General features: G+C 40.4%; 1 protein-coding gene across 1 annotated transcript in view; it reads right to left on the bottom strand.

Moving 5' to 3' along the window:
* CDC23 (cell division cycle 23) overlaps nt 1-22,926 on the bottom strand; it is a 109,866-nt gene that overhangs the window by 68,904 nt on the left and 18,036 nt on the right. Inside the window, exons 4-13 of the mRNA XM_053717023.1 lie at nt 22,061-22,103; nt 21,527-21,632; nt 21,311-21,443; nt 17,862-18,039; nt 17,673-17,770; nt 4,367-4,448; nt 4,089-4,242; nt 3,718-3,837; nt 3,570-3,645; nt 2,401-2,462 (exon numbers count right to left, since the gene is read on the bottom strand). Coding sequence (XP_053572998.1) covers nt 2,401-2,462; nt 3,570-3,645; nt 3,718-3,837; nt 4,089-4,242; nt 4,367-4,448; nt 17,673-17,770; nt 17,862-18,039; nt 21,311-21,443; nt 21,527-21,632; nt 22,061-22,103 — 1,052 coding nt within the window. The remainder of the gene's footprint in view (nt 1-2,400; nt 2,463-3,569; nt 3,646-3,717; nt 3,838-4,088; nt 4,243-4,366; nt 4,449-17,672; nt 17,771-17,861; nt 18,040-21,310; nt 21,444-21,526; nt 21,633-22,060; nt 22,104-22,926) is intronic.

Raw genomic sequence — 22,926 nt, 5'->3', positions numbered from 1 at the left:
CAACCCCAACCGTGGAGTCAATCTTCTAAAGTAACCAAAACCTCCCTGAGTAGCAGGCAGAGGTGTTCTAGCTTAAACCTAAAAGTTACAACCTCTGAGTCCGTCAGAGGCAATGAACCTTCTGAATCTGAAATTTCACCCTCAGGTGAAACAGCAGTACCCTCCTCTTCATGGCCTTGGGAGGGTACCTCCGAAACTGCAACAATTGAATCACAATTTACTGAATGTCTGGTTTTCCTCTTAAGTTTGCCCTGCAACATTGGGAAAGCAGACAATGCATCAGAAATTGTAGAAGACATAAGAGAAGCAATGTCTTTTAAAGTAACTCCAGTGGGAGCTATAGCAGAAGTGCAGGGCACTGCTTGTGCGGGCGGTAAATTTTGGGACGATTGGGGAGAAAGCTGCGGCATATATTGACACTCATCATTAGACTCTTAGACAATGGTTGTCTTGGAGGAAATTGGCTCTGAATTTTTTTTTCCCTATAACTTAAAGTCCTTTGAATACATGAAGGACAAAAAGGGATTGGTGGTTCCACATTAGTGTCAAAGCATAAAGCACAGGTGACATCTTGCAGTCTTCCTTGTTCCATGCCTTCACATAATTTTCCAAATTACAAACAAAAATTATCAAATTTATATGGACAAAATAATAATAAAAAAACGGTACGGACTCTTTAAATTTAAACCGGACTTTTTATCTTTTGCTGCAAACTGTCAGTTAAACGGTTTCCCTTTGTACTGCTAAAAACGATAAATTTGTCTAAACAAAACAAAAAAAACCTCTGCTGAAGTGCTCCTACCTGACAGAAGATCGTTGGGCCCAAAAACTGTCCTTTTGATTCTCCAGAGCAACTCTACTTGACAATGTCTGAGGACACAATGAAACAGGCAAAACACTGTGTCTGTACTAGCCACGCATGAATTTCTCTCATGCGACTTTAGAACAGACCGGCCCTCTAAGCGCACTGTCTTTGAACTGAAGCGCTACGGAATGGTGCAAAAAAAACGGAAAGGCCGTCAATCGTGGGCGTGACCTAGCCGACCATACAGTATGTGAAGTGGAACCACCGGAGTTATATGTACATTCCTATTATTGTAAAAATCAGCTTCCTCCTGCCCCAGTGCCCTGATACCTACACTGCCCCATTATCTTTCCCCCAGGAAAAACGTATAATGTCCCCACATAAAGAACTACTTGCCTTAAAGAGCCCCTTATGTTCTTGTATGTGCTTCATAAAAAAGAATTCTGAGTCCTTATCCCCAGAAACTTAAGGTAGCACTTACCTTGACTTTTGACTGGCAGCAAAGGCAGCTCTCAGGCTTGAGAGGTCCTATCCCTCACATCTAAGGAGCTGAGGAGAATAAAATGCTGAGTTAAAGATTACCTCAGACTGAAGGATCAGGGCAGCAAGTAAATTATGGGAGGCACAGTGAGAATTATGCCCCACAAGTTCCCATTGCTCTAAAGCCACCAAAGCTCTACTGTAGAGACTGATATGGAATACGGCTACACCCTAGAACAAAGCAGCACACTCTGGCACTACTTTAAAAATAATAAACTCTTGATAGAATAATCTAATCCAACACCTCACTTTACCTCTTCCTATAACTAACATAGGCAAAGAGAATGACTGGAGTGGGAGTGAAGGGAGGAGCTATTTAACAGCTCTGCTGACCAGGAGGTAAATATACCATTAGTAATTAAGATGATCCGTGGACTCATCGTGTATTAAAGAAAGAGACTAACCGTTTCTCTTGCTTTCTCTAAACACTAAGTCAGCTCAAGATATTCTAGAAGATTTATGACATCAAGCTAGATAAGCCTTCCTGTTGAGATCCCAGCCTCTTTGTAGGGCTGTGACAGAAAGTAATTGACAATTGCACAAATGAAGTTTAAAAAATAAATAGAAGGTAAAATTGCAATGATTTCAATTAAGTATAACCCACTGCTTAGTGCTTTTTTATTACAACAATGAAACAGACCTTTATATCCCTTTAAATCACACCTTCTACTTTCTAATATTTAGTCAACTATAACAAGTTAGTGACTGTTTCAAGATGCTTTATATATATTTGCAACAACAAGCAGGCGTACCTAATAAAGTAGCTTTTAGTGCATGTCATTTAAATACAGAGCCCATAAAGGAGATTATATATATAAAAAAAAGTTTGAAAAAGCCTGGTAGCCATGGCTACTAGAATTTTACTACAGGTATTATGTATATACAGAAAAGTCTGACTTCTAGATTGATATTAATCTATCAATGCTTGCATCTAACATATAATTAACTGTGCACTTTGATTTAGATTGTATTTCCATGGGCTACTTGACATTTATAATTATAGGTAAATAAGAATCACCCACAATAAAAATAATTCAAGCATAGAAAATACTCACTTAGCCAGCTTAACTAAAGCCATTTTCTCAACATCACCAACAGCATATGCTCTCCAATAACACTAAAAAAATTGTGAAATATAATTCAATAAAGTCAAATTCTTAGTCTTCAGATATTAAACCTAGATTTGAAATTCTCACAATTCATCCATGTTTTTTATGACTAAAGTGTTACAAGTATTAACCCCCCCCCCCATTACAGCCAATGGTTTGCATATAAGCATTTTGCTACCAATGGCAGCTTTGTAGTATTATAAAATTACAAGGTTTATCTTTCAAATAGTAAGAATCGTATTAGCGATTTAAGAGAAATAAACTGTTCAATTGTTTTAACATTTTATTGTTTGACTACAAAGCCAGTGAGATCGCAATTGCAAGAGCTAGGATGTCAGTCATCTTAACATTTTACCTTAGATTAAGCTGCAAATAGCGTCCTGCACCCTATTATATCATGCAGCAGGGACAGTAACAACGTTATTTTAAAATGAATAGTGTTTCTGGCCAGTTTGAAATGGCTGCCACTGATGACACCATGATCTGTGCTGCATATGGCATCCAATCACAAAAGGCTCACTAGTTGGATTCAACAGACTGTCAATGCTATTCAGCAGAGTGCCTAGATGCATCCCAGATCATGATGTCATCAGTGGGATGAGCTTGGCAGCCATTTCAAAGTGGCCAGAAACACTGTTAATTTTAAAATAACTGTTTACTGTTCATGCTTCATGTGCAGGAGGCTAGTTTCAGCTTAATCTAAGGTATTGGTTTTCAAACCTGTCCTCAAACCTCCCCAACAGGCCAGGTTTTCTGGATTACCTTGGTTGAGAGCAGGTAAAATAAACCATGTTTACTAATCAGCTGATTATTTCACATGTGCTCCAGTTCAGATTTCCTCAAAATGTGGCCTGTTAGGGAGGCCTGAGGACAGGTTTGAAAACCATTGATCCAAGGTAAGACTTTAAGATGACTAAAGGTGTAGACTTTCCCTTTACATTTTTAGATTATTCTACATACTGTATATCTATCTATTTACAAAAATAAATCTGCATATTTTAAATGACATTAAAAAAACAGTAGTAACCAAGTTAAATAAATAATGTTAACTTTCATATTTGAAACAACACAACATTTGCATAAACTAAAATAAAGTGTAATTAAAAAATACATACTTTTGTAGCCTCCACAAGCTGGTTTAGTTTCTCATAGCACTCCCCCAAAGCAACAAGCATTCGGGAATCATTTGGTCTACAAGAAGAGAAGTGTCACTCAGGAAACTCACATCATTACTGGCAAAAGTGCAAAAAAACATAACATTACCTGAGTTGGTGAGCACGTCTATAGTAATAGAGACAGTAAAATGGCATCTTTAAGATCTCATATGTTTGCCCTAATCCATACCAAGCTCGATAATCCCTCTTGTTTACTTCAATAGCATGTCTGTCAAAAAAACCACAGGTATTTTTAAAACAAATACAAAGACAACACCATTAACCTTATTAGTTCATTTAATTAAAAAAAGACAATTCATTATCAGGCTGCCTTTGAATTAATATATATATTCAAATGTTAATGGGATTAATTCATACACATTCTGATGTTATACATACAGAGGACATATTATAGACTTTATTTATATGTGAAAATCATTTAGAAAAAGATATACATTTACAAAATGATGCACTCCATACCTATAAGCTTGTATTGCAGCAGATGTATTTTTCATTTCCATGTACTCATGCCCCATAAGAGTCCAAGCACCAAGATAACGTGGGTTAAGTTTTAAAGCTCTTTGGAAATATAAAGCAGCTTTTTCATGCTGAGAACGGAGACTATAATAATTCCCTAATTAAAGAAAAAAAAGAAAAACAGAGAAATTAAAAACTCAGATAGGCAATCCAAGTTGCTGCTGCCTTATCACTAGTAGTATAGATGAATGTTTCAAGTGAATGTCAGCATTAACACTTACCAATTACACAGCAAGTTTCCACACGATACTTGTCAATATCACATAGATTATGTGCCAAATAACTCAGCTCTGGCTTTAAACCCTATGAATAAATACAAAAGGACACCCCATTACAGACTTCTGCTCCAGAGGCAGAACTTTTTTCACTTTCTGCAATTAATTTTTTTTTTTAATTAAAACATTTTCTGCAGGTCATTTTGAAATGAAAACAGAATTTATGCTTACCTGATAAATTACTTTCTCCAACGGTGTGTCCGGTCCACGGCGTCATCCTTACTTGTGGGATATTCTCTTCCCCAACAGGAAATGGCAAAGAGTCCCAGCAAAGCTGGCCATATAGTCCCTCCTAGGCTCCGCCCACCCCAGTCATTCGACCGACGGACAGGAGGAAATATATATAGGAGAAACCATATGGTACCGTGGTGACTGTAGTTAGAGAAAATAATTCATCAGACCTGATTAAAAAACCAGGGCGGGCCGTGGACCGGACACACCGTTGGAGAAAGTAATTTATCAGGTAAGCATAAATTCTGTTTTCTCCAACATTGGTGTGTCCGGTCCACGGCGTCATCCTTACTTGTGGGAACCAATACCAAAGCTTTAGGACACGGATGAAGGGAGGGAGCAAATCAGGTTACCTAAACGGAAGGCACCACAGCTTGCAAAACCTTTCTCCCAAAAATAGCCTCCGAAGAAGCAAAAGTATCAAATTTGTAAAATTTGGCAAAAGTGTGCAGTGAAGACCAAGTCGCTGCCTTACATATCTGGTCAACAGAAGCCTCGTTCTTGAAGGCCCATGTGGAAGCCACAGCCCTAGTGGAGTGAGCTGTGATTCTTTCAGGAGGCTGCCGTCCGGCAGTCTCATAAGCCAATCGGATAATGCTTTTAAGCCAAAAGGAAAGAGAGGTAGAAGTCGCTTTTTGACCTCTCCTTTTACCAGAACAAACAACAAACAAGGAAGATGTTTGTCTGAAATCTTTAGTAGCCTCTAAATAGAACTTTAGAGCACGGACAACGTCCAAATTGTGTAACAAACGTTCCTTCTTTGAAACTGGATTCGGACACAAAGAAGGTACAACTATCTCCTGGTTAATATTTTTGTTAGAAACAACTTTAGGAAGAAAACCAGGCTTAGTACGCAAAACCACCTTATCTGCATGGAACACCAGATAGGGCGGAGAACACTGCAGAGCAGATAACTCTGAAACTCTTCTAGCAGAAGAAATTGCAACTAAAAACAAAACTTTCCAAGATAGTAACTTAATATCTATGGAATGTAAAGGTTCAAACGGAACCCCTTGAAGAACTGAAAGAACTAGATTTAGACTCCAGGGAGGAGTCAAAGGTCTGTAAACAGGCTTGATCCTAACCAGAGCCTGAACAAATGCTTGAACATCTGGCACAGCTGCCAGTCTTTTGTGTAGTAAGACAGATAAAGCAGAGATCTGTCCCTTTAGAGAACTTGCAGATAATCCTTTCTCCAAACCTTCTTGTAGAAAGGAGAGAATCTTAGGAATTTTTATCTTATTCCATGGGAATCCTTTGGATTCACACCAACAGATATATTTTTTCCATATTTTATGGTAAATTTTTCTAGTTACAGGTTTTCTGGCCTTAACCAGAGTATCTATAACAGAATCTGAAAACCCACGCTTCGATAGAATCAAGCGTTCAATCTCCAAGCCGTCAGTTGGAGGGAGACCAGATTTGGATGTTCGAATGGACCCTGAACAAGAAGGTCCTGTCTCAAAGGTAGCTTCCATGGTGGAGCCGATGACATATTCACCAGGTCTGCATACCAAGTCCTGCGTGGCCACGCAGGAGCTATCAAGATCACCGAGGCCCTCTCCTGATTGATCCTGGCTACCAGCCTGGGAATGAGAGGAAACGGTGGGAATACATAAGCTAGGTTGAAGGTCCAAGGTGCTACTAGTGCATCTACTAGAGTCGCCTTGGGATCCCTGGATCTGGACCCGTAGCAAGGAACCATGAAGTTCTGACGAGACGCCATCAGATCCATGTCTGGAATGCCCCATAATTGAGTTATTTGGGCAAAGATTTCCGGATGGAGTTCCCACTCCCCCGGATGGAATGTCTGACGACTCAGAAAATCCGCTTCCCAATTTTCCACTCCTGGGATGTGGATCGCAGACAAGTGGCAGGAGTGATCCTCCGCCCATTGAATTATTTTGGTCACTTCTTTCATCGCCAGGGAACTCCTTGTTCCCCCCTGATGATTGATATATGCAACGGTCGTCATGTTGTCTGATTGGAACCTTATGAATTTGGCCTTTGCTAGTTGAGGCCAAGCTCTGAGAGCATTGAATATCGCTCTCAGTTCCAGAATGTTTATCGGGAGAAGAGACTCTTCCCGAGACCATAGACCCTGAGCTTTCAGGGATTCCCAGACCGCGCCCCAGCCCACTAGACTGGCGTCGGTCGTGACAATGACCCACTCTGGTCTGCGGAAGCTCATTCCCTGGGACAGATGGTCCAGGGTCAGCCACCAACTGAGTGAATCTCTGGTCTTTTGATCTACTTGAATCATTGGAGACAAGTCTGTATAATCCCCATTCCACTGTTTGAGCATGCACAGTTGTAATGGTCTTAGATGAATTTGTGCAAAAGGAACTATGTCCATTGTTGCAACCATTAATCCTACTACTTCCATGCACTGCGCTATGGAAGGACGAGGAACAGAATGAAGCACTTGACAAGAGCTTAGAAGTTTTGATTTTCTGACCTCTGTCAGAAAAATCCTCATTTCTAAGGAATCTATTATTGTTCCCAAGAAGGGAACTCTTGTCGACGGGGACAGAGAACTTTTTTCTTTGTTCACCTTCCATCCGTGAGATCTGAGAAAGGCTAGAACGATGTCCGTATGAGCCTTTGCTTTTGACAGGGACGACGCTTGTATTAGAATGTCGTCCAAGTAAGGTACTACTGCAATGCCCCTTGGTCTTAGAACCGCTAGAAGGGACCCTAGCACCTTTGTGAAAATCCTTGGAGCAGTGGCTAATCCGAATGGGAGGGCCACAAACTGGTAATGCTTGTCCAGAAAAACGAACCTTAGGAACTGATGATGTTCTTTGTGGATAGGAATATGTAGGTACGCATCCTTTAGATCCACGGTAGTCATAAATTGACTTTCCTGGATGGTGGGTAGAATCGTTCGAATAGTTTCCATTTTGAACGATGGTACCCTGAGAAATTTGTTTAGGATCTTCAAATCCAAAATTGGTCTGAACGTTCCCTCTTTTTTGGGAACTACGAACAGATTGGAATAAAATCCCATTCCTTGTTCCTTTATTGGAACTGGGTGTATCACTCCCATCTTTAACAGGTCTTCTACACAATGTAAGAATGCCTGTCTCTTTATTTGGTTTGAGGATAAGTGAGACCTGTGGAACCTTCCCCTTGGGGGTAGTTCCTTGAATTCCAGGAGATAACCTTGAGAAACTATTTCTAGCGCCCAAGGATCCTGAACATCTCTTGCCCAAGCCTGAGCAAAGAGAGAGAGAGTCTGCCCCCCACTAGATCCGGTCCCGGATCGGGGGCTACTCCTTCATGCTGTTTTGTTAGCAGTGGCAGGCTTCTTGGCCTGCTTACCCTTGTTCCAGCCTTGCATTGGTTTCCAGGCTGGTTTGGGTTGTGAGGCATTACCCTCTTGCTTAGAGGATGCAGAATTAGAGGGCGGTCCGTTTCTGCGAAAGGGACGAAAATTAGGCTTATTTTTAGCCTTAAAAGACCTATCCTGTGGAAGGGCGTGGCCCTTTCCCCCAGTGATGTCTGAAATAATCTCTTTCAAATCTGGTCCAAATAAAGTTTTACCTTTGAAAGGGATGTTAAGCAATTTTGTCTTGGATGACACATCCGCTGACCAAGACTTTAGCCAAAGCGCTCTGCGCGCCACGATAGCAAACCCTGAATTTTTCGCCGCTAATCTAGCTAATTGCAAAGCGGCATCTAAAATAAAAGAGTTAGCCAATTTAAGTGCGTGAACTCTGTCCATAACCTCCTCATATGGAGTTTCTCTACTGAGCGACTTTTCTAGTTCCTCGAACCAGAACCACGCTGCCGTAGTGACAGGAACAATGCATGAAATTGGTTTTAGAAGGTAGCCTTGCTATACAAAAATCTTTTTAAGCAAACCTTCCAATTTTTTATCCATAGGATCTTTGAAAGCACAACTATCTTCGATAGGAATAGTAGTGCGTTTGTTTACAGTAGAAACTGCCCCCTTGACCTTGGGGACCGTCTGCCATAAGTCCTTTCTGAGGTCGACCATAGGAAATAATTTCTTAAATATAGGGGGGGGGGGGGACAAAAGGTATGCCGGGCTTTTCCCACTCCTTATTTACTATGTCCGCCACCCGCTTGGGTATAGGAAAAGCGTCGGGGGGCACCGGAACCTCTAGGAACTTGTCCATCTTGCATAATTTCTCTGGAATGACCAAGTTGTCACAATCATCCAGAGTAGATAACACCTCCTTAAGCAGTGCGCGGAGATGTTCTAATTTAAATTTAAATGTCACAACATCAGGTTCAGCTTGATGAGAAATTTTTCCTGAATCTGAGATTTCTCCATCAGACAAAACCTCCCTCATGGCCCCTTCAGATTGGTGTGAGAGTATGACAGAACAATTATCATCAGCGCCCTCTTGCTCTTCAGTGTTTAAAACAGAGCAATCGCGCTTTCTCTGATAAGTAGGCATTTTGGATAAAAGATTTGCTATGGAGTTATCCATTACAGCCGTTAATTGTTGCATGGTAATAAGTATTGGCGCACTAGATGTACTAGGGGCCTCCTGCATGGGCAAAACTGGTGTAGACACAGTAGGAGATGATGTAGTATCATGTTTACTCCCCTCATTTGAGGAATCATCTTGGGCAATATCATTATCTGTGGCAGTACTGTCCTTACTTTGTTTGGACGCTATGGCACAATTATCACATAAATTTAAATGGGGAGACACATTGGCTTTCATACATATAGAACATAGCTTATCTGAAGGTACAGACATGTTAAACAGGCTTAAACTTGTCAACAAAGCACAAAAAACGTTTTAAAATAAAGCCGTTACTGTCTCTTTAAATTTCAAACAGAAAACACTTTATTACTGAATATGTGAAAAAGTATGAAGGAATCGTTCAAAAATTACCAAAATTTCACCACAGTGTCTTAAAGCATTAAAAGTATTGCACACCAAATTTCAGAGCTTTAACCCTTAAAATAACGGAACCAGAGCCGTTTTTAAATTTAACCCCTATACAGTCCCAGCTATAGTCTTTGCTGAGACCCAACCAAGCCCAGAGGGGAATACGATACCAAATGACGCCTTCTAGAAGCTTTTTCAGTGATTTTTAGATCCTCACACATGCATCTGCATGCCCTGCTCTCAAAAAACAACTGCGCAGTAATGGCGCGAAAATGAGGCTCAGTCTATAACTAGAAAGGCCCCCTGACTGAAAAAGGTGTCTAACACAGTGCCTGCCGTTTTATAAACGTTCCCCAAGATTATAAATGCCAATTGTTAGCCTAAATCTGAATAATATGCCCAAATAAAGCAATCGATTTAGCCCATAAAAATGTCTACCAGTTTTTTTAGCCCATATTAAGCCCTTTATTCTGTTTGTTTAACTAAGAAAATGGCTTACCGGTCCCCATGAGGGGAAATGACAGCCTTCCAGCATTACACAGTCTTGTTAGAAATATGGCTAGTCATACCTTAAGCAGAAAAGTCTGCTAACTGTTTCCCCCAACTGAAGTTACTTCATCTCAACAGTCCTATGTGGAAACAGCAATCGATTTTAGTTACTGTCTGCTAAAATCATCTTCCTCTCACAAACAGAAATCTTCATCCTTTTCTGTTTCAGAGTAAATAGTACATACCAGCACTATTTTAAAATAACAAACACTTGATAGAAGAATAAAAAACAGAATTTATGTTTACCTGATAAATTACTTTCTCCAACGGTGTGTCCGGTCCACGGCGTCATCCTTACTTGTGGGATATTCTCTTCCCCAACAGGAAATGGCAAAGAGCCCAGCAAAGCTGGTCACATGATCCCTCCTAGGCTCCGCCTACCCCAGTCATTCGACCGACGTTAAGGAGGAATATTTGCATAGGAGAAACCATATGTTACCGTGGTGACTGTAGTTAAAGAAAATAAATTATCAGACCTGATTAAAAAAAACCAGGGCGGGCCGTGGACCGGACACACCGTTGGAGAAAGTAATTTATCAGGTAAACATAAATTCTGTTTTCTCCAACATAGGTGTGTCCGGTCCACGGCGTCATCCTTACTTGTGGGAACCAATACCAAAGCTTTAGGACACGGATGAAGGGAGGGAGCAAATCAGGTCACCTAAATGGAAGGCACCACGGCTTGCAAAACCTTTCTCCCAAAAATAGCCTCAGAAGAAGCAAAAGTATCAAATTTGTAAAATTTAGAAAAAGTGTGCAGTGAAGACCAAGTCGCTGCCTTACATATCTGATCAACAGAAGCCTTGTTCTTGAAGGCCCATGTGGAAGCCACAGCCCTAGTGGAGTGAGCTGTGATTCTTTCAGGAGGCTGCCGTCCGGCAGTCTCATAAGCCAATCGGATAATGCTTTTAATCCAGAAGGAGAGAGAGGTAGAAGTTGCTTTTTGACCTCTCCGTTTACCAGAATAAACAACAAACAAAGACAAAGTTTGTCTGAAATCCTTAGTAGCTGCTAAGTAAAATTTGAGAGCACGAACTACATCCAAGTTGTGCAACAAACGTTCCTTCTTTGAAACTGGATTAGGACACAAAGAAGGCACAACTATCTCCTGGTTAATGTTTTTGTTAGAAACAACTTTTGGAAGAAAACCAGGTTTAGTACGCAAAACCACCTTATCTGCATGGAACACCAGATAAGGAGAAGAACACTGCAGAGCAGATAATTCTGAAACTCTTCTAGCAGAAGAAATTGCAACCAAAAACAAAACTTTCCAAGATAATAACTTAATATCAACGGAATGTAAGGGTTCAAACGGAACCCCCTGAAGAACTGAAAGAACTAGGTTGAGACTCCAAGGAGGAGTCAAAATTTTGTAAACAGGCTTGATTCTAACCAGAGCCTGAACAAAGGCTAGAACATCTGGCACAGCTGCCAGCTTTTTGTGAAGTAACACAGACAAGGCAGAAATCTGTCCCATCAAGGAACTTGCAGATAATCCTTTTTCCAATCCTTCTCGAAGGAAGGATAGACTCTTAGGAATCTTAACCTTGTCCCAAGGGAATCCTGCAGATTCACACCAACAGATATACCAAATTATGTGGTAATTTTTCTGGTTACAGGCTTTCAGGCCTGAACAAGAGTATTAATAACAGAATCTGAGAACCCTCGCTTTGATAAGATCAAGCGTTCAATCTCCAAGCAGTCAGCTGGAGTGGGTCGAACGGACCTAGAACAAGAAGGTCTCGTCTCAAAGGTAGCTTCCATGGTGGAGCCGATGACATATTCACCAGATCTGCATACCAAGTCCTGCGTGGCCACGCAGGAGCTATCAAAATCACCGACGCCCTCTCCTGATTGATCCTGGCTACCAGCCTGGGGATGAGAGGAAACGGCGGGAACACATAAGCTAGTTTGAAGGTCCAAGGTGCTACTAGTGCATCCACTAGAGCCGCCTTGGGATCCCTGGATCTGTACCCGTAGTAAGGAACTCTGAAGTTCTGACGAGAGGCCATCAGATCCATGTCTGGAATGCCCCACGGTTGAGTGACTTGGGCAAAGATTTCCGGATGGAGTTCCCACTCCCCCGGATGCAATGTCTGACGACTCAGCAAATCCGCTTCCCAATTTTCCACTCCTGGGATGTGGATAGCAGACAGGTGGCAGGAGTGAGACTCCGCCCATAGAATGATTTTGGTCACTTCTTCCATCGCTAGGGAACTCCTTGTTCCCCCCTGATGGTTGATGTATGAACTTGGCCCTCGCTAGCTGAGGCCAAGCTTTGAGAGCATTGAATATCGCTCTCAGTTCCAGAATATTTATCGGTAGAAGAGATTCTACCCGAGACCAAAGACCCTGAGCTGTCAGGGATCCCCAGACCGCGCCCCAGCCCATCAGACTGGCGTCGGTCGTGACAATGACCCACTCTGGTCTGCGGAAGGTCATCCCTTGTGACAGGTTGTCCAGGGACAGCCACCAACGGAATGAGTCTCTGGTCCTCTGATTTACTTGTATCTTCGGAGACAAGTCTGAATAGTCCCCATTCCACTGACTGAGCATGAACAGTTGTAATGGTCTTAGATGAATGCGCACAAAAGGAACTATGTCCATTGCCGCTACCATCAAACCTATCACTTCCATGCACTGCGCTATGGAAGGAAGAGGAACGGAATGAAGTATCCGACAAGAGTCTAGAAGTTTTGTTTTTCTGGCTTCTGTCAGAAAAATCCTCATTTCTAAGGAGTCTATTATAGTTCCCAAGAAGGGAACCCTCGTTGACGGAGATAGAGAACTCTTTTCCACGTTCACTTTCCATCCGTGAGATCTGAGAAAGGCCAGGACAATGTCCGTGTGAGCCTTTACTTGAGGAAGGGACGACGCTCGAATCAGAATGTCGTCCAAGTAAGGTACTACAGCAATGCCCCTTGGTCTTAGCACCGCCAGAAGGGACCCTAGTACCTATGAGAAAATCCTAGGAGCAGTGGCTAATCCGAAAGAAAACGCCACAAACTGGAAATGCTTGTCCAGGAATGCAAACCTTAGGAACCGATGATGTTCCTTGTGGATAGGAATATGTAGATACGCATCCTTAAAATCCACCTTGGTCATGAATTGACCTTCCTGGATGGAAGGAAGAAGTGTTCGAATGGTTTCCATCTTGAACGATGGAACCTTGAGAAACTTGTTCAAGATCTTGAGATCTAAGATTGGTCTGAACGTTCCCTCTTTTTTGGGAACTATGAACAGATTGGAGTAGAACCCCATCCCTTGTTCTCCTAATGGAACAGGATGAATCACTCCCATTTTTAGCAGGTCTTCTACCCAATGTAAGAATGCCTGTCTTCTTATGTGGTCTGAAGACAACTGAGACCTGTGGAACCTCCCCCTTGGAGGAAGCCCCTTGAACTCCAGAGAATAACCTTGGGAGACTATTTCTAGCGCCCAAGGATCCAGAACATCTCTTGCCCCAGCCTGAGCGAAGAGAGAGAGTCTGCCCCCCACCAGATCCGGTCCCGGATCGGGGGCCCGCATTTCATGCTGTCTTGGTAGCAGTGGCAGGTTTCCTGGCCTGCTTTCCTTTGTTCCAGCCTTGCATAGGTCTCCAGGCTGGATTGGCTTGAGAAGTATTACCTTCCTGCTTAGAGGACGTAGCCCTTGGGGCTGATCCGTTTCTGCGAAAGGGACGAAACTTAGGTTTATTTTTGGTCTTGAAAAGACCTATCCTGAGGAAGGGCGTGGCCCTTGCCCCCAGTGATATCAGAGATAATCTCTTTCAAGTCAGGGCCAAAGAGTGTTTTCCCCTTGAAAGGAATGTCAAGCAATTTGTTCTTGGAAGACGCATCCGCTGCCCAAGATTTTAACCAAAGCGCTCTGCGCCACAATAGCAAACCCAGAATTTTTTCGCCGCTAACCTAGCCAATTGCAAGGTGGCGTCTAGGGTGAAAGAATTAGCCAATTTAAGAGCACGAATTCTGTCCATAATCTCCTCATAAGAAGAAGAATTACTAATAATCGCCTTTCCTAGCTCATCAAACTAGAAACACGCGGCTGCAGTGACAGGGACAATGCATGCAATTGGTTGTAGAAGGGAACCTTGCTGAACAAACATCTTTAGCAGACCTTCTAATTTTTTATCCATAGGATCTTGGAAAGCACAACTATCTTCTATGGGTATAGTGGCGCGCTTGTGTAGAGTAGAAACCGCCCCCTCGACCTTGGGGACTGTCTGCCATCAGTCCTTTCTGGGGTCGACTATAGGAAAACAATTTTATAAATATGGGGGGAGGTACTAAAGGTATACCGGGCCTGTCCCATTCTTTACTAACAATGTACGCCACCCGCTTGGATATAGGAAAAGCTTCGGGGGGCCCCGGGGCCTCTAAGAACTTTTCCATTTTACATAGTGGTTCTGGAATGACCAGATAATCACAATCATCCAAATTGGATAACACCTCCTTAAGCAGAGCGCGGAGATGTTCCAACTTAAATTTAAAAGTAATCACATCAGGTTCAGCTTGTTGAGAAATGTTTCCTGAATCTGAAATTTCTCCCTCAGACAAAACCTCCCTGGCCCCCTCAGACTGGTGTAGGGGCCCTTCAGAAACCATATCATCAGCGTTCTCATGCTCTACAGAATTTTCTAAAACAGAGCAGTCGCGCTTTCGCTGATAAGTGGGCATATTGGCTAAAATGTTTTTGATAGAATTATCCATTACAGCCGTTAAATGTTGCATAGTAAGGAGTATTGGCGCACTAGATGTACTAGGGGCCTCCTGTATGGGCAAGACTGGTGTAGACGAAGGAGGGGATGATGCAGTACCATGCTTACTCCCCTCACTTGAGGAATCATCTTGGGCATCATTTTTACTAAAATTTTTTATGACATAAAATACATATAGTTAAATGAGAAGGAACCTTGGTTTCCCCACAGTCAGAACACAATCTATCTGGTAGTTCAGACATGTTAAACAGGCATAAACTTGATAACAAAGCACAAAAAACGTTTTAAAATAAAACCGTTACTGTCACTTTAAATTTTAAACTAAACACACTTTATTACTGCAATTGCGAAAAAGTATGAAGGAATTGTTCAAAATTCACCAAAATTTCACCACAGTGTCTTAAAGCCTTAAAAGTATTGCACACCAAATTTGGAAGCTTTAACCCTTAAAATAACGGAACCGGAGCCGTTTTTATATTTAACCCCTTTACAGTCCCTGGAATCTGCTTTGCTGAGACCCAACCAAGCCCAAAGGGGAATACGATACCAAATGATGCCTTCAGAAAGACTTTTCTATGTATCAGAGCTCCACACACATGCAGCTGCATGCCATTGTTCTCAAAAACAAGTGCGCCATACCGGCGCGAAAATGAGGCTCTGACAATGATTAGGGAAAGTCCCTAAAGAATAAGGTGTCTAAAACAGTGCCTGCCGATATAATCTTATCAAAATACCCAGATTAAATGATTCCTCAAGGCTAAATATGTGTTAATAATGAATCGATTTAGCCCAGAAAAAGTCTACAGTCTTAATAAGCCCTTGTGAAGCCCTTATTTACTATCTTAATAAACATGGCTTACCGGATCCCATAGGGAAAATGACAGCTTCCAGCATTACATCGTCTTGTTAGAATGTGTCATACCTCAAGCAGTAAGAGACTGCACACTGTTCCCCCAACTGAAGTTAATTGCTCTCAACAGTCCTGTGTGGAACAGCCATGGATTTTAGTTACGGTGCTAAAATCATTTTCCTCATACAAACAGAAATCTTCATCTCTTTTCTGTTTCTGAGTAAATAGTACATACCAGCACTATTTTAAAATAACAAACTCTTGATTGAATAATAAAAACTACAGTTAAACACTAAAAAACTCTAAGCCATCTCCGTGGAGATGTTGCCTGTACAACGGCAAAGAGAATGACTGGGGTAGGCGGAGCCTAGGAGGGATCATGTGACCAGCTTTGCTGGGCTCTTTGCCATTTCCTGTTGGGGAAGAGAATATCCCACAAGTAAGGATGACGCCGTGGACCGGACACACCTATGTTGGAGAAACTACATTTAAACACCAAAAAACTCTTAACCATCTCCGTGGAGATGTTGCCTGTGCAACGGCAAAGAGAATGACTGGGGTGGGCGGAGCCTAGGAGGGACTATATGGCCAGCTTTGCTGGGACTCTTTGCCATTTCCTGTTGGGGAAGAGAATATCCCACAAGTAAGGATGACGCCGTGGACCGGACACACCAATGTTGGAGAAATTCAATTTACATTAGGCAGTTACACTAAAGCACCAGTTCAACTGCAATGTGTTAATTAACTGGACTATAAAGCAATTTTTAAAGTTGTACAATATATTGCAGCGGTTGAAAATATGATTGCAAATTAGCTGCAGAGAAAAAAAAAAAAAAAAAGTTACGTTTTTAAAATGTCTCGAATAACTGTTTCCTTTGCTCTTGGTCTAAACATCACATAATCATAAGGTAAAAATGTAGTCATAAAAAAAGGTGCATTGCTCAGAAGAACATCTTACATTCAGGAGTCACAGCTTTGCAGACTGTGATGCTGTTTAAATTTAATTTGAAACTAATAAGAAATACATTTTATTTAATACAGAAACCCACATAAAAAACTAAACCCAACAACAACATATATAAAACAGTATTTTTATTATATACACACTTAAGAACATTTTAAAATGGCCTATTAGATGAAACATGGATTTTTTTTTATTTGAATATCTCTTCAGTATCATTAGTAATGAAGGTGAACCCGTTATGCTGCAATGATGTTTAAGTTTGCAAATATATTTTATAATTAGCCACATTAATAGTATGAATGAAAAAAATCCCACTGCCTTGAATTAAATAGATTGCTTGTTCTATCATGCTTTCTGAGTAATAATAACCATATACCCATAAAGAGACAGTGGTGCTAAAGAAAGAGATGCACATAAGTAATAACATTATATGTGAATTTCATTAAAGGGACAGTCTAGGCCAAAATAAACGTTCATGATTCAGATAGAGCATGTAATTTTAAACAATTTTCCAATTTACTTTTATCACCAATTTTGCTTTGTTCTCTTGGTATTCTTAGCTTAACCTAGGAGGTTCATATGCTAATTTCTTAGACCTTGAAGCCCACCTCTTTCAGATTGCATTTTAACAGTTTTTCACCACTAGAGGGTGTTAGTTCACGTATTTCATATAGATAACACTGTGCTTGTGCACATGAAGTTATCTGGGAGCAGGCACTGATTGGCTAGACTGCAAGTCTGTCAAAACAACTGAAAAAAGGGGCAGTTTGCAGGCTTAGATACAAGATAATCACAGAGGTTAAAAGTATATTATTATAACTGTGTTGGTTATGCAAAACTGGGGAATGGGTAATAAAGGGATTATCTATCTTTTAAAACAATACAAATTATGGTGTAGACTGTCCCTTTAAGTATATGTGCAAGTTTTTATAATGGTGCCCAGATTCATTTCTGATATGCTGCATTAAAAAACAGATGTGAGGGACCACTGTATGTATGGAACTAAACAATTGCATTTCATTGTATTAGTTATATGTGAGATCAATACATTTCAAAGCTAATCTCACCCTGACATATAAGAGGTTAGAAAATGTGTCCATATTTTCAATCCTGTAAGGATCTTGTTTACGCAACTCATTGAAGATAGATAAAGCCTTGTCAATATCTTTAAAAAAAAGAAAAAAAGAGATATGTGTCAGTCTATAAGAAGTCAACCAAAAAAAGTAAACGTTACCCAGATTTATATCTGCCCCTACCTCTGATGTTATGATACGCAACAGCAATTTGAGATATAATGTAAGTGCTCTTGGAGAATCCAGCATCAATGAGACTCTGGTACTTTTGCAGAGCCTCTTCAATCAACTGCAGCTCAGTGTAAATGTGAGCCAGAAAGAATTCCTTTATCCAGGAGTCTGGTAAGGACAGGAATTTCAGCTGGGGGGGAAAAAAAAATCACAATAGATTATAAATCTATGATGCTGTCAAAATTTCTTAAGGATCATGGTGTTGTGCATAAAAAACAGAACTAGCTTAGTCAGTGAAAATCTATTATAGGTTTTGCTTACAAGTTCTTGTTAACCACAGTAATTCTAGTAAAAATATCTTAACTCCATTGCTCTTTATACAGTAATACAGCCAGTATATTTCACACAATGGAGAGGTTTATTGCGGCTCTTTGCGCACATATTACAAGTTGAATATAAACGCATTCACTTGAGCGCAATTGATTTTTACGCGTCAGGATAGCGCCTCCTCAGAGCTCTGGTTAACTGTACGCTCGACACATCAAAAATACATTTAAAAAGTACAGTTACACTCATAACACTAATGATTTTTTTTTTTTTTTTTTTTAATTATGAGGTCTCAGGTGTCAGAAACTAAAATGCAGCAAAGGGCTTTAACATAGAGATACATACATATACATGTCTAAATATGTATGTATTTAGAGACATATATACACAAACACATATGAATATATATATATATATATATATATATATATAAAAAAAAAAAACATACACACGCACACACACAGAAAGAAGTGCACTCACAGGAATGAATAACTGACTCAATACCATTGTTAGCCTGTTCTATGGTGATTTACCACAGCTTTTCACAGAGTAGAACTTTCCTGTAGTATATCAGTCTGATCCCGCCTATTACGGTCAGTCCAGCGCCGAAATACCAGGCAATTCCTCTCTGAATAATGAACACAGCAAACCCAGACGATTGTTTTGGCCCTCATTGGGCCTCGTCAGTGAGGTGTAGCCATATTCCTCTAAGCACACTGAGCAAGGAGTCCACATCTGGTTGCTCCTTTTTCTCAAAGGGAGACTAAATACATACAGAGAGAAGTGCACTCACAGGATCAACAACTGGCTCAATACCATTGTTAGCCTGTTCTATGGTGATTTACCACCTGGGTGCAGATATATATATATTCCCTCTGATGTGACAGAACAGGAAGTATCATGATCCCTCAGTACCGCCTGTAATGAAAAAGCCAGTTTTGTGTCGGTGCTAAATTTCGATGGGCCACTCTGATGCTACAAACCTCCTTCCCAGTCTATGTCCCGTCCCTCCTGCCCGGGACCATCCCAGGAACGCTGACTGCTCAGAGGGAGAGACCCGTCATGTGTGCGTTTAGAATCTTCTCTTCAGTAGCCGCTAAGCCTGTTCACATGGGGCGAGTGATGTCACTTCTGGGCGGGGCTAAAAGTCGCACACTCGTGGTTTTTAAAATTGCGGCAGTTAATTGCGGTTTAAAACTGCATATGCGGTTAATCGTGCATCCCTAATACATACACACACACACATATATATATATATATATATACACACATTAATTATATATATATATATGAAGTACACCTTGCTAGTACCGGATTGAACCCCCTTTTGCCTTCAGAACAGGCTTAATTATTTGTGGCACAGATGCAACAAGATATTGGAAACATTCCTTAAGACATTTTGGTCCATATTAACATGATAGCATCCGCCGTTGCTGCACATCCATGATGCAAATCTCCCGTTCCACCAAATCCCAAAGGTGCTCTATTGGATTGAGATCTGGTGACTGTGGAGGCCATTAAAGTACAGTGAACTCATTGTCATGTTCAAGAAACCAGTTTGAGATTATTTGAGCTTTGTGACATGGTGCATTATCCTCATGGAAATAGCCATCAGAAGATGGGTACACTGTAGTCATAAAGGGATGGACATGGTCAGTAACAATACTCAGGTAGGCCGTGGCGTTTAAACGATGCTCAATTGGTACTAAGGGGCTTAAAGTGTGCCAAGAAAATATCCCCCACAACATTACACCACCACCAGCCTGAACCGTTGATGCAATGCAGGATGGATCCATGCTTTCATGTTGTTTACGCTAAATTCTGACCCTACTATCTAAATTTCACAGCTAATATTGAGACTAATCAGACCAGGCAACGTTTTTCAAATCTTCTATTGTCTAATTTTGGTGAGCCTGTGTGAGTTGAAGCTTCAGTTTCCTGTTCTTAGCTGACAGGAGTGGCACCCAGTGTGGTCTTCTGCTGCGGTAGCCCATCTGCTTCAAGGTTCGACGTGTTGTACATTCAGAGATGGTATTCTGCATACCTTGGTTGTAACGAGTGGTTATTTAAGTTACTGTTGCCTTTCTATCATCTTGAACTGCCGCTCACTGAATATTTTCTCTTTTTCGGACCATTCTCTGTAAACCCTAGAGATGGTTGTGCGTGAAAATCACAGTATATCACCAATTTTTTTTTAAAATACTCAAGCCAGCCTGTCTGGCACAAACCATGCCATGTTCAAAATCACTTAAATCAAATTTCTTCCCCATTCTGATGCTCGGATTGAACTTCAGCAAGATGTCTTCACCACGTCTAGATGCCTAAATGCATGGAGTTGCTGCCATATGATTGGCTGATTAGCAATTTGTGTTACCAAGCAATTGAACAGGTGTACCTAATAAAGTGGCCGGTGAGTGGGTGTGTGTATATTACCAAAAAAAACCCCAGATAAAATCATAGAAAAATGTATTTATGAATAAATAGAACATATTCTGCTATGTGAAGAAAATTGGAATGTGAAATATATATATATATATATATATATATATATATATACACATACACATCATGCCGGGCTAACGAACTTAAGAAAACGTGGCCATGTTTGCACGACTTGTTGGGTGTTAGTTCCCCCTACTCCACTGAAGTATATGGGGGAAGACGTTAAAGTGGTCGCGATATTCTAATGTTTGCTTTATGCGCACAAGCAAAAATTTTTTACTTTCAACTTGTAATACGCTTGCAAAAAGCCAAAGTTGTGTGGAGTTATTGTGCGAGCGGGAGTGCAAGCTTCCACTCCACTCATAATCTAGCCAAATATGTGTAAATGCAAGGCTTGGTCAACTCAATATATAAATGTAAAATAAATACACAACAGAACATTGTATAGCATCTGCACATTTTACCATGGAAAACTTCAGTTATGAGTGTTTTCACTATAGCAAAGATATGCAAGAGAGTTCTACTATGCCTCCCTTTTTTACTATCATTGTCATTTTAATCACAGACTGTCACACAAGTGCAGCTCTACCCCGAGTAGCTCTAAAGCATAGCAGGCACAGGAAGAAATCACAAATAACAGAACTAAACAAATCATTTTACTAGAACTATTGCTCAAAGTGTAAGAAATTTACCATCTCTTTGTCTGTAATTAAATTACACAGCTCCAGCCAGGTCCCCCAGTGCAAGGGCAAAACATTTGCTGCTTCAACAAACACATCCAGGGCTTCTTTTACTAAATCCAGCTTCCTCAAAACCACTCCATACCTGAACAAAACAAATCACCTGCTAAGACCACAAAAAGAACAACCATTGTATGTTAGAAGTATGATGCATTCATTTTGACTCACAGGTAGAGGCCAAAACCATCCAACTCCCTGGCTTTATGCTTCTTACTCAGCTCTACACGTAGCTCCCTCAGAGCCTCATTCTTCACCTGTCCTTTTTCTAGTGGACCTGAAAAGGAAGACCAAACTACAGTACATACAAATGAAAAAATATTTATACATACATATATTCAGTAAATTGTGCCCTCAAATGTATCATTCTATACCATCTACTTCTGTGATTATTTTTAGTTAGTGCTCATTGAACAATTGTTACTGCAAATATTGCAAACACTCTTAAAGGGACATTAAACACTAAATAAATGCTAGATGGAACAAAGCATTAAAAAAATAAAAAATAATCTGAGAACATGTAGATGGATTTTTTAAAGTTTAATCAGTTGTTTAATTGTTGACAAAATAAGTGTAAAGTTTTTGTGTCAATACAGCAAAAAGTTTATATTATATATATATATACACACACACACACACACACTTTATCATTTTATATCACCATCTCAGTGTTAAATGTCCCTGTAAGAATTCAGAACGACTTACCCAAACTATCAACAGTCTCGTCATCTTTCTTCTTTTCACCAGACTATAAAAAAAAAAACACACATAATGCAGTTAGAATAATTGTAAAAATTGTAATAGTGACATGGGTAGAAAGGAGTTTACATGCTTTATCAGCAGTCATTTAAAAAAATAAAAACTATGGAAATAGAATATTCTGACAGTTCTAAAGCAAAACTCTCAGGGCGTGACATATTTATTCAAAATCTAGGAGACTGCCCAAAATCATAGGAGCCAGAATGTTTCATGTGCCACATGATATATATCATGAAGCACACAGCAATAATTTAACTCCTTAGTTACACAAAACTTATATACCATACAGCTTATGTAAATGTAAGGCCAGTCGAATACTTGGTTGCATTGGAAGAGGTATTAGTATCAGAAATAGCAATGTTCTTATGCCACTTTACAGATTAGTTAGACTAAATCTGGAATACTGTGTACAGTTCTGGAGACCATATTTCCAGAAATATATAAATAAACTAGAAGCTGTCCAAAGGAGGGCTACTAAAATGGTACATGGTCTAAAATATAAAAATGCACAAAGAAAGACTCTATGATCTAAATATGTATAGTTTAGAGGATAGAAGGGAAAGAGGTGACATGATAGAAACCTTCAAATATATGAAGGGATTTAATAAAATAGAAGCTGAAAGCATTTTTCACAAAAAAATGAATGCCAAAACAAGGGGTCACAATCTAAAGTTAGAGGGTAGCAGATTCAGGAGAAATTTAAGGAAGCATTTTTTTACAGAAAGGGTGGTGGATTCATGGAATAAACTTCTATTTGAGGTGGTAAACACAAAGACTAAAGGAATTTAAAAATGCCTGGGACATGCATAAGG

This window comes from Bombina bombina, chromosome 6 (genome assembly GCF_027579735.1).
Source record: "Bombina bombina isolate aBomBom1 chromosome 6, aBomBom1.pri, whole genome shotgun sequence".
NCBI lineage: Eukaryota > Metazoa > Chordata > Amphibia > Anura > Bombinatoridae > Bombina > Bombina bombina.
The sequence above is the reverse complement of the archived record's forward strand: the minus strand, read 5'-3'. Positions and strand labels throughout refer to the sequence as shown.